Source organism: Myotis davidii, unplaced genomic scaffold, assembly GCF_000327345.1.
Source record: "Myotis davidii unplaced genomic scaffold, ASM32734v1 scaffold209, whole genome shotgun sequence".
NCBI lineage: Eukaryota > Metazoa > Chordata > Mammalia > Chiroptera > Vespertilionidae > Myotis > Myotis davidii.
Genome location: NW_006300047.1, coordinates 3,251,456 through 3,263,211, shown reverse-complemented (window position 1 = coordinate 3,263,211; position 11,756 = coordinate 3,251,456). Strand labels below are relative to the sequence as shown.

Sequence of the window (11,756 nt, the reverse complement as noted above, 5' to 3'; positions counted from 1 at the left end):
AAGACCCTCCTCGGGAACCAAATCCCTGGGCTTGTGTTTCTTTCCTTCCTGCAGAGTTCACTCTTTCTGTATTCCTCTCTGTTATTCATAATCCTGGCTGCATTTCATGGATTGTGGAATTAGGGTGCCCTCTTGAACCCACAGGGGGCTCATCCCAGGTCTGGACGAGCCAGAAGCCTTTTTCACTGTTTCCAGCTGTCCTATCCAAGCTCATCGGGAAGATGCCTGGGTTCCTTCTCCCGAGTCCGTGGCTTTGCTGTGTCCCCCATTCCTTAAATCTCAGGAGACAACCGAGGCAGTTCTTTGTGCTGGTGACAGTGAATACTTTTTTCTACATGAGAGGGAAAGCATTTGAGAGAGAAAACAAACGTTAAGGGCATCCTGCAGACAAGAGGGCACAGTTTGGGAAGTTGTTGGAGACAAAGGCCACAGCTGTGGGAGAAGCTTGGTTCTGATGTTAAATAAGTGGTTTCTTTGAGCTCTGGCCTTCTCCCTGGGCAGCTCCACACGTGCACGTATCTCAGGTTTGTATTGGTTCAAATTATCCAGGAGCTTCCCAAGGGACAAGCCCACAAGGAGGGTTGCATGTCTGTGTCTGTGTGTCGCAATAACTTTATGTCTATTGTCTGGCTGATCAATATGCTAAAAAAGAGAAATGGTGATGGAGAGACCTGGCTTGTGTGCAGAAACCCTGCCTTGGGGTAGACGTGAATTTCAGATGAAAAGGTGTCTGACACTGACAAAAACAGGAGACTCAACCCTACACACTCAGACAAAAGTTCCTCTCTCATACTTATTTTTCTGGCATGAGAGATGAAGTGAGAAGACCTCTGTTGTTTCAAGGAAACGTAGCTGAACAGGAGGGTCCCATTCTAACCTGTTGGGACTCGGTTTCTCCATTCATAGGATGGGTGTGATCAACTCAACCTCATAGGATATGGCGAGGATTAGGGACAATGGCCCAGGCTCTCATTTACACACGAGGCACAATTCATTGTGTCCTTGTAATCTTCTATTTGTAGGAAAGTAGGTTCTTTGCTTGGGAATTCCCCACTGCAGGTTTTATTTCACAGGAAATGACGGTGTGTACACACTGAAGACACTTTTGCTTTGGTGTGTGTTCTCTACACTGTATGCAAGCATATATGTAAGGTGGCATGTGTGTGCATATGCACATCAGACCAGTTTAAAAAATGTGTGCTGGCCCTTGACCAGAAAAGGAAGAGCACTTTTTAGCAACCCAGAAGCCCTTCTAGGCGCAGCATCGGGGGCTAAGCCCATTCTGAGTTCCCTTAATAAATGAGAGAGAGATTTATTAGGTAAACTCAGAATGAGAAAAGTACATTAAGGATGAGATCTTTTTATTCACACGTACCAGGCTCTGCTTATTTTAAAAGACAAATCTCATCTGGGGAGAAGGAGGGAGGGCAGTTGCTGTTGTAGGGCTCCCTGCAACCGTTGGGGGCATGAGTGAGGATTGCTGGGAGTTTCAAAGGGGCACACAAGTCCCTTCAGTGCTCCTATGGGATGAGGGGTCTACTCTGGCTTAGGGAAGGGAGGCTGATATTCAAATTCCAGCTCTTCCAGCCCGTCAATGCACAACACAACAACAGCTGCTCCTGTGGGCTCAGTATCTCCCCGCCCCCAGCCCCCCGCCCCACCAACACTCCCATTCTTCAAGATGCTTGGAACAGGAGTGAGGGATTTCGTTCATTTCTTATAATAATGATCCTATCAACTTGGCTTCCTTAATGGTATCTCAGACAGAGGAAATGCTTTTCCAAACACAGCAGGATTTATAAGTAAATGCAACAGTATGCATTTGCCAATAACAATCCCAGAATCTTTGGATATGGGAAGCCTTTAGTAATTGGCAGGGAGAATTAGCTTAAAGTTGGCATACCTAGCTATATGCACGCACACTGTTATTTTTAAGCAATCTGTGTGTTTAGATGCCATCAAGCTAATTAAGAAATATGTATTTGCACCAAACTCAAGTTTACAGTGCCATTGAATGGAGAAAATAAATCCTCCTCTCTAAGCTAATGTGTACCTTCTGAATCTCCAAGGTTTTTAAAATCACTAAATGCTAAGGATACAAAAATTCCTTTTTAAACAATGATTTGGCTTACTCAATAAAGCTTAGCATATAAAATTAGATGTTTTTAAGAAATATTTTTCACCATGTTTCAAATCCAAATTCATTAAACACATGTGAAAAAAAATTCCAAGGAGAGTAAATGGGAGAAATAGGGAGACAAATAGATTGGATGGGATGGATGGATAGATGGGTGGATGAATGAATGAACAGACAGATGAATGAACAGACGGATGAATGAATAGATGGATGAATGGATAGATGGATGGATGGATGGATGGATGGATGGGTGGAGAAAGAGATGGACAGACAGATGATTGATACAAAATCTATAATAATAAAAGCATAATATGCTAATTAGACCAGACAGCCAAACGACCTTCCGTACATCTTTCTGGACAACCTTCCAGATGAAGCCAGGGCTGCGAGGGCCAAGGCAAGCCACCAAGGCTGTGAGGACCGAGCCTCCTGCACGAATTTCATGCATTGGGCCTCTAGTAGACAGATAATGTTCTACTATGTTAGATGATGAATAAACAATATGTATGTATATGCTTTTATTATGATGTAAGTAAATTACTAGATTGTGTTGAATATGTGAACACATTATGTGAGTTGCATGCACATATATATTGTATAGTATGATTTGTATCAAATTTCTCATATTGCTTGCATTTGCTATTTGTTGGATGTGTAAGAGTGTGGGCTCTGGCCGAAACCGGTTTGGCTCAATGGGTAGAGCGTCGGCTTGTGGACTGAAGTGTCCCAGGTTCGATTCCGGTCAAGGGCATGTACCTGGGTTGTGGGCACATCCCCGGTGGGAGATGTGCAGGAGGCGGCTGATCGATGTTCCTCTCTCATCGATGTTTCTAACTCTCTATCTCTCTCCCTTCCTCTCTGTAAAAAAATCAATAAAATATATTTAAAAAAAAAAGAGTGTGGGCTCTGGATGGTACACTATTTAGATTCAAACCATGGCTCCACCACAACTGTGTGTCCTTGGGTAATACCCCTAACCTCATAACTCTGAGTTCCCCCATCTGTAATCTGGAGCTAATTACATAGAGTTGGTTTGTAGGTTACATGAAATAGAGGGTATAAAGTTTTTATAAGGTGCCTGGAACATACATGTGCTTCACAAATATAAGCATTTTCCATGATGGTTATTATTACTGGTGAATTATGTCACATGTGCTTTTTATGGCAACACCCACAAGCCATGTTATACAGAATAAAAGGAGATTTTCTTGTATTGCATGGGAACTCCCATCGCCTGTGTACTCTGTGCTGTAGTTTATGTTGGGCTGAATGTGTATTTTGCCTTGTTTGATGTGTGTGCATTTTCTCATGGGTCTTCACATCTGGCTTCATTGCAGACACTATTGCACTGCGCATGCTTTCCGTGTTTTGTTGGGGCATGTACACAAAGCGTGGCTGTGTGTGCAGATTACGTTTTGTCCTGCACGTTCTGTTGGAATGCATGTACACACTGTCACATCCTGCCTAGGGATGTTAGTAGTGTGGCATAGCATGCCTGGGTGCTAATAATGGAGGCCACAGACTGCTTTGTTTGGCCCACATGATGTTTTGTGTGTGTGTTTTAATGGAATTAGTTACTAATATTTAAAATAGAAAGGTTTCACGCAAAATCAGACCACTATTTTCTCTTTTACAAATAAGACCTGATAATATTCGCTCTGCATTCCCATCCTCCACTGAGGAGGACTGCCCCCTTCAGGCATGGCGAGCATTATGCAGTTTGTCACAGGTCCTGGGATCCTGCATTGTTCCCTCACCCAGACACCCAATTTCAGAAGCTATTTTTCACATCATTGGTGCTGCCTTTCTCATGCCCAGCCCGTTTCCCCCATTCACCCTTCTTTTCTGGCTAATATAGTCATCTGGGTTTGCAAACCGTGGCTTATAAACGCCCAAGATTCAGACCCTTTCCTGCAAAAAGTCAAGACACCCTGATTCTCTGGACGCCTGATGCTTCCCTGGACCCGCTACTGCAAAAGGAAGTGGCCGCCACGGGTACTGACCCTGCTGATGGAGAAGAGCAGCCCCGGCCGGTCAGAGCAAATGCCCGTGAAACAGAAGCGCAGCTTCCAGTAGAAGAGGTGCTCCCAGATGAAGGTGATGAGGCTGAGGGCCATGGCGGCCGCCAGCATGTAGAACACGCCTGCCATGTTGTCGATGTCCAGCTGACTGCTCATCACCTCGTTCTTCTCGTGGTGGCAGATCCCTGTGAGCCACAGCGTCTCCAGCTCCTCCATCTCACCTGCACAGAAGATACGACCCACAGGCAGTGAGAAGCGGGCATGCACTCTGGGGCAAGCATCTTTGGGTTTGGGATACACATCCATGATCTGTGGCTGTGTAACCTGAAGGCAAATTACTGAGCTTTCCTAGTCTGCATCACTCACTTGTTGAGTGAAGGTAATGATAATAATACCTACTTACTGTCTGTTGTAGGAAGATGAAATGAGATAATGTATAGTTGGGCATAGTCCCCTTTTTGCCTTTTTGCGTTTTTTTGTTTGTTCATGTCATTATCATTATGTTCTGCCCATCCTATTTTTCTCTATCTCAACCACAAACACACCCGATCCTGGAGGAGGACATGGGCTAAACTGGCAGCCAGCTACAGTGGAAAGACCTGCAGTCCAGTTATGACTTCATCACTCACTAGCTGTGACTTCGGTGCTACAGTTATCCTGCCTGTGAAATGGGTATAATAACACTGCCTATTTCCCACATTTGTAGTGAGGATCAAACTCACATATGTAAAATTACAAAATGTAGTGCCTGAATCACAGGAACTCATTAAATTGCAGCCTTCTTGGTACTGTTGTGAAGAAAATGCCCAGCGCAGTGCCTGGCACACCATCGTCTTCAAATATATTAGTTTCTTCTTCCCTCTTCCTTTATTTTATTTTATTTCTTTTTAATATTTTTTATTGATTTTAGAGATGAAGGGAGAAGAAGAGAGGGATAGAAGCATCAATAATGAGGGAGAATCATTGATCGGCTGCCACCTGCACGCCCCCTACTGGAGATCGAGCATGCGACCCAGGCATGTGCCCTTGACAGGAATCAAACCCGGGACCCTTCAGTCCACAGGCTGACGCTCTATCCACTGAGCCAAACCAGCTAAGGCTTCCCTCTTCCTTTAAAAGAACATCCAGGATTGTTTCAAATGGTCACCCACAAATAATGCACTTAGGCCTCAAAGGATTGATTGAAAGGAAGCACCCCAACCGGCTCTGAATGGCCCCTGGTAAATTAAACACCTCCCGCTCCAGTCAGCACTTAAAGAAGCAAGTGGGGTTTTCAAAGAAATAAGGTAATAGGCATGCTTAGCATTATTTTGTCTCTCATGTGCATTTTATCCAGTTGCCATTTAGGAGGAAATTTTCTGATCTGAATGCCTAGCAATCATACTAACTGTCTAGCAATTCACTCAACTATGGCACTTAGACTAGGATTCCGCCTTTACACACTACCCTTCAAGGGCAGTGAAAATCAAGGAGTCTGCACATAATGCTAAATGGAAGCTAGAAGTGCATGCGTGCGCGCGCGAGCGCGTGTGTGTGTGTGTGTGTGTGTGTGTGTGTGTGTGTGATCTCTAAGATACAAGAGACATGCAGAGCAAAACAAAGGAAATAGTCCACCTGATTACTGGATCCCTCTCGAAGAACTTAATCAAATGACTGTTTTATTAACTCTCACCATCCTGTCTTTCTTAAAAAAATTAATAGACTTTCATTTTTAGAGTAGGAAGTACAGAGCGTTTCCACATACTCCTAGCCCCCATTTCTCTCACTTTCCCCTATTAACTTCTGACACTGACAGTGGCATTTTTCTTTTTTACAATTTATGAACCAATCTTGATACATTACTATTAACTAAAGTCCACAGTTTACATTGTGGTTCACTCTTTGCTTCGTAGGTTTGTGGGTATTGCTGAGTACTTAATGCTAAGCACCCACCATTGCAGTATCATAGCATATTTTCACTGCCCTAAAAATCCCGTGTTCCAACTATTCATTGCTCCCTCCCCCCATTCCAACCCCTGGCATTCACTGGTCTTTTAACAGCCTCTTTGGTTTTGTCTTTTCCAGAACATCATATGGATGGAACCATGTAGTATGTAGCTTTTTCAGACAAGCTTCTTTCACTGAACAGAATGTACTTAGATTCTTTTGTATCAAGTCACGTGTTCAATGACTTGATAGCTTGCTTCTTTTTATTGCCAAATAATATTCCATCGCATACATGTATAGTCTGTTTGTCCATTCACCTGCCAATGGACATCTTGGCTGCTCCTTGGTTTAACCAGTTATGAATACAGCTGCTATAAACATTCATGTGTAGGTTTTGTCTGTGGATGCAAGTTTTCAATGCCTTTGGGTAAATACGTAGGAGCATGTCACTAGATTGCACGGTGAGACTACTAGTATGTCTAGCTTTGTAGGAAACCGCCAAACTGCCTTCCGAAGTGGCCATGGCATCATGCATTCCCACCAGCAGTGAATGGGGGCTGCTCCACATCCTCACCCGCGCTGATTAATGTTCTCCGCGTTTTGGATTTTAGCCATTCTAATAAGGTGTGCAGTGAGTGGTAACACAATTCTCCAATGACACATGATAATCCTGGCTTTTTTCGCTTCTGACAATTTTGTTTAAACTATTCTGGACCCTCTCATCCTATCCTCTAGGTTATTAACTTTGTTTTAATATTTCCCATTCCTTTATCTCTCTGTCCTGCCATTAGATCGCCTTTTTTTCCCCATTGACCTTCCCTCGGCCTCCCCGACCCCCGGCACATGCCCTCACCCCACCCCCTCCCCAGTGTCTTGTGTCCATTGGTTATGCTTATGTGCATGCATACAAGTCCTTCGGTTGATCTCTTACCACCCCCCCCACCCCACCCCCCAGCACAATTCACCATAGCTAAGATTTGGAAACAGCCTAAGTGCCCATCAATAGATGAATGGATTAGAAAACTGTGGTACATCTGCCAGTTCTTTTGATTGTACTGTCCTACTCCTCTGTTATTTTTAAAACTTTTATATTTAATAATTCAACCCCACAGTCTTTGGGTTATTCTCTGCCCTGCCTCCTCCCCGCTCCCTTGGTTCTTGGGGTTCCCATCTTATTGGTTGTGTGTGCTGCATCTCATGGTGGCTTTCTTCCCTGTGACATTAGTAACTTTTGGTTATGAGCTCATCTTCAGCAGACTGGTTCTCCCCCTACACCCAGAGGGCTCCCAAGCACACTGGGTTATAGAAGTGCCCCCAATGTGGGGTTCTGGGTTTGCTTCCATCACAGTCCCAGGGACTTGCAATGCACCAGTTTTAGTATGAAATTTGTTTACTGTAATTACCACACCATTTCAGTAGCATACATTTAGACCTCCATACTCATTTTGGTGTTAATTTCTCAGAGCTTCAAACAGATGGCAAACCTTCTTGTACTTTCTTCACTTTGATGGACAGTTTTATCTAATCTCCTTTTCACAGATGCGTTGACTCGCTCGAGGTCTCAGCCTCATGCAGTGGTATCATTTTCTACTCCCTTGCATGGTCCATGGACCCCAAGTGGATGTTAAAGGCCGTCTCCCCTTAGATGCTGCACCTCAGCTGAAAAGTGCCATGGGAACATCTGAGTCCCCTCTGTTTCTGGCGCCTAAAGAATTCCCTTTCTTTTTCACTTTGTGCACTGTGGGAGTGTGGGAGTGTGGGAGAGTGTGAATGTGCATATGTGCAATTGCATGTAATCCTGAGTTCTGTGTTTGCAGCATGACAGGGCACATGGGCCTTGGGTTTTCCATTGTCCACAACCATATACGCATGTATAACTTTTGTAATCAGGATTTAAACCGCGTATGTATTCATGGAAGGAGAAAATAGGATATGTGCCGCTTTAGAAATTCTTCACAAGGAAAGGTGCTGGTTACTCAGTCGTGCAGGCAAAGTGATGGGAAGGGCTATCCTGATTTCCAGTCCTCTCCTCCCAGCAACCCCCGGTGCTTCCACAGAGCTGCAAACGTCATGGGAGACACTGTCACATTATCTCATTATCCACTCAACGCTGCCACCACCTTGTCCAAGAGTTACAGTATGGGTTCGTCTTGTCAAAAAAACTCTGAGGCCATCCCCTCAAAAATACTGTGTGCCGCTGACTTCCCACACTTTGGAGTCTGTGGGGACACAAAAATGGGTCTTTTCCCATGTTCTGTCACATTCCCAGCACATCTTCCTTTTGCTGTTGTCTCAGAGACAGCCAGGCTTGTGTACCTGTAACACTGTCAGTCTGGGTATAAGACACATCATCTTGATTCCTTTCAGAATGTGAATATCAAGACTTTCCCTTGCCCTCTGCCCAAAAACCGCCTCTCTCTTTGAATAAGTCCACTGGGTAAACCAGACCCACATCCAGAGAGGAGAACAAAACGCAGTTCTCAATGCCAATTGCAGCCTGTTCCAATCACTTTCCAGTTATTCATTTCCTGCCTCACAGCCTTCTGCTACGCGTGTACTGAACTGCAGTTCAAATACTTTATTTCGTTTTTAATTTACTCAAGTATATTGTAATCTCCTTAAGGGAGACGAGGGACCATGTGTTATGATTTTGGTGTTTCTCGTGGCCTGCAGCACATAGCAAGCGCTGAACCTGTATTTTCCGTTTGTTTCTTTCCTTACAACCCCAGGCTTAAATGGGGCAGCACTGCAAAACGTGCAGGTCTGTGGGGTGAGCGTTTCTGCCATATAAACAGAGAAAATGCAGAGCAAGAGGGAACGTGCAGTGGGCCCCAGCTAAGAAGCTGGGCATTTGCATGTCGTCAGCTGGCAAAGCGGCAAGTGCCATTTTTCCAAGGAGCAGCGCTGTGATGTTCATTCGGCTGTCAGTTGCTCTGTTACAAAGAGGCCGTGATCCCTGTCGACGTGATCTTGTAAACTGGAGCTGGTAAATGGGACAATTAAATGTCTTTCCTGCAGCAGACTCATTCTCACTGCAAAGACAAAAGCTGAGAGCTCTCCTGGGAGGAGAGGGAGCCTGAGCAACGCTGAGTTTGCAGCCAGGCCCGTATTGTCTATTGTCTCGCTCTCTGCACCTGAGAGCCCAGAGCTCTCTCTCTCTCTCTCTATTTATACCTCTAATGACAGACAGGAAGCTCACGCGCACTTGAAGATGCCTTTGTATCCATGGAAGTTACACCTGTTCAGAAGACCTTCCTATATCTACCTTCAGGGAAGAAGGCATTGCCAGCACGGGTCTCTCTGCCAGCCTCGTAGCTCTGTGCCACCCTAGGAAGGTTGTGTGTCAAACCAGGTGTCAAAGACCTCTCTCTCTCTTCCCTAAAGCTGCCAGTTAAAAGGCAGCATGGTGGGGCTTCCAGAAGCAGGAGCCAGAGAGATGTAAAATCTAGAAGGGAACAGGCAAGGATTTCAGAGACAGCTTTGTGCACATGTATGTCTGAGACTTGCTGCCATTAGCATTTTGGGTGATGCTGCAAGAGGCTCCATGAAACATACAGAATTGGTCAGACTGAATCCTGTGCAGAAAGGACACAGACAGCGGGCCCACCCACCAGCATGGACTCTCACATCATCCATCCACTCACTTATAAGGCAGAAGTCACGGCTTTCAGATTTGCAAAAATGAATGAATAAAAATTTAAGTAGACACCATCCAGCACATCATAGGAAAGAAGGTTTCAGGTAGAAAACACTGGGATGAGCTACAAATGGTAATGCCCTTTCCCAAGGGTTTGGGGGGCGTGTTGAATCATCCTGTAAGGGCTACATAGTCACAGGGGGGAGTATGAGAACCAGACCACCTGCATTCAACTCCCACCTTCAACAGGTGCTACCCATTTGATCTTGAGCCAGATATTCCTCTTATATATCCATCCCCACACCCATGCATTTATCAACTTTTCAATTCTTTTTATTTAACAAAGTTACATAAATTATCTTCTCTTCTAGGCCCTCTATAGAATTTTCTGAAATTAAGCCACAAGCCCTCATATCAACTTAATGTGGCTGGTGCCATTATCACACCCATTTTACAGATGGGGCCAGAGAGGTGAAGGAACCTGCTCAATCTCTCTGAGCACCAGATCTAACACCTACCAAACATAGGACAACAGCATCTACCACATGGGAGTTTAGTTGGAATTCAATGAGGGTGCACACGTGCAGTGCCTGGAACACACTTGTTACGCAATCAGTATTGCTGGTGATCACATTATTTCCTGCCTCAAGCGAGGGAGGCTGGGGCACTGGGTAGCTCACATTCTCCTTCCCGTGCCCTCCCGTGGAGCCTATGAGTCCAAGGATGCATGTCCAGAGAGAAGGCGCAGGCCTCCAAGAAGAATCTATGTTCAATGGGAAGAGAAATCAGTTCCTTATTTAGCCCTCAGACTCATTCTCCCCACCTCCCCAGGGACTGCAGTTGCTTTTCAGATTAGATCTCAGCCTGTTCTTAAGACTGTCCGAGCACTAAGGGCATTGCTTCCGGAAAGGATTTACAGCATGCACTGTGACCAGCCTTCAGACTGTTGAGCCTTTCTCCCTCAGGTCAGTGGTGAAAAGTCAGTTGTGAACCTATACCCTTTAGGCTTCACGCAGGGCCTGAGACTTTGCTGCAGTACATCTTCTAAAATCAGCCCACACATGTGCCCTTGCAGGCACACATCTACATATTTTCTTCCCTTGGTCTCTGGCCAAAGCACCTGACCCTAGGCAGTGATTGTATAGAAAGAAATAGTATGTGGCTTGTAGAAGCTGGGTTTAATATTTTGTTTCATTTCTGGTCAAGGCAACTAATGCTTTTTGGTGTATGGACTGATACTCCAACCGATTGACATCATTTAGTTTTGACTTGCTCCTTCCCACATTCATTCACTCACTCATTTTCATCCATCCATCCATTCATTAAATTTCTTGAGCACTTAGCATGGAGTCAGCATCTCTGTATTTGTACACAGAGATGGATAACACAGTCTTTGGCCCCTACAAGCTCAGAGTCCTGAGAGGCAGACCTGCAGATCAGTGCTTATGGCAAGATAAGATGATTGAATTTGCATAGGGCCATAGGCAGGAAAACAACGTGGAGTGTTTTGAGATCAGAGATTTGGGGGAAGGAAGTGATCAAAGAAGGAGCCTGAAGGGCAGGAGCTCATTGCAAAGGACTCAGCTTTCATGCTAAGAAGTCTGGTGTATCCTGGGAACAGCGGGGCCATTGGATGAGACCAGCTGTGTGCTTGGTGGACCCAAGATTCTTCAACTGTTGTCCACGGAAGCCCAGGGTCTCCTCACATATAACAGAAGGCAGGCTGTCACAGGTAGGTGAGGGATGAAAGATTTGAAAAATGGCATTATAGTGTGGAGGAAGGTCACCAGGAAATGCTACCCCAGTAACACAACGACTAGTAGAGTTGGGTCATGGCCTCAGAGGCAGGCAGAATGTCCAGATTAAACTCTCCTGCTTCCAAGATATGTAACAACGTCAGTATCACCAGCACCATAACAATTTATTGTGGATACACCAGCTGCGTGGTATCATGCTGAAAACTTGGCGATGGCTATATGTGGGGTTCACAATTCAGAGGTCTCCATCTCCAGGAAGTTTTCACTGAATTCACAGA

General features: G+C 45.1%; 1 protein-coding gene across 1 annotated transcript in view; it reads right to left on the bottom strand.

Moving 5' to 3' along the window:
* Positions 1 to 11,756, bottom strand: part of GRIN2A (glutamate ionotropic receptor NMDA type subunit 2A) — a 381,557-nt gene that overhangs the window by 13,218 nt on the left and 356,583 nt on the right. Inside the window, exon 13 of the mRNA XM_006776302.2 lies at positions 4,141 to 4,379. Within this exon, the coding sequence (XP_006776365.1) occupies positions 4,141 to 4,379 (239 nt within the window). The remainder of the gene's footprint in view (positions 1 to 4,140; positions 4,380 to 11,756) is intronic.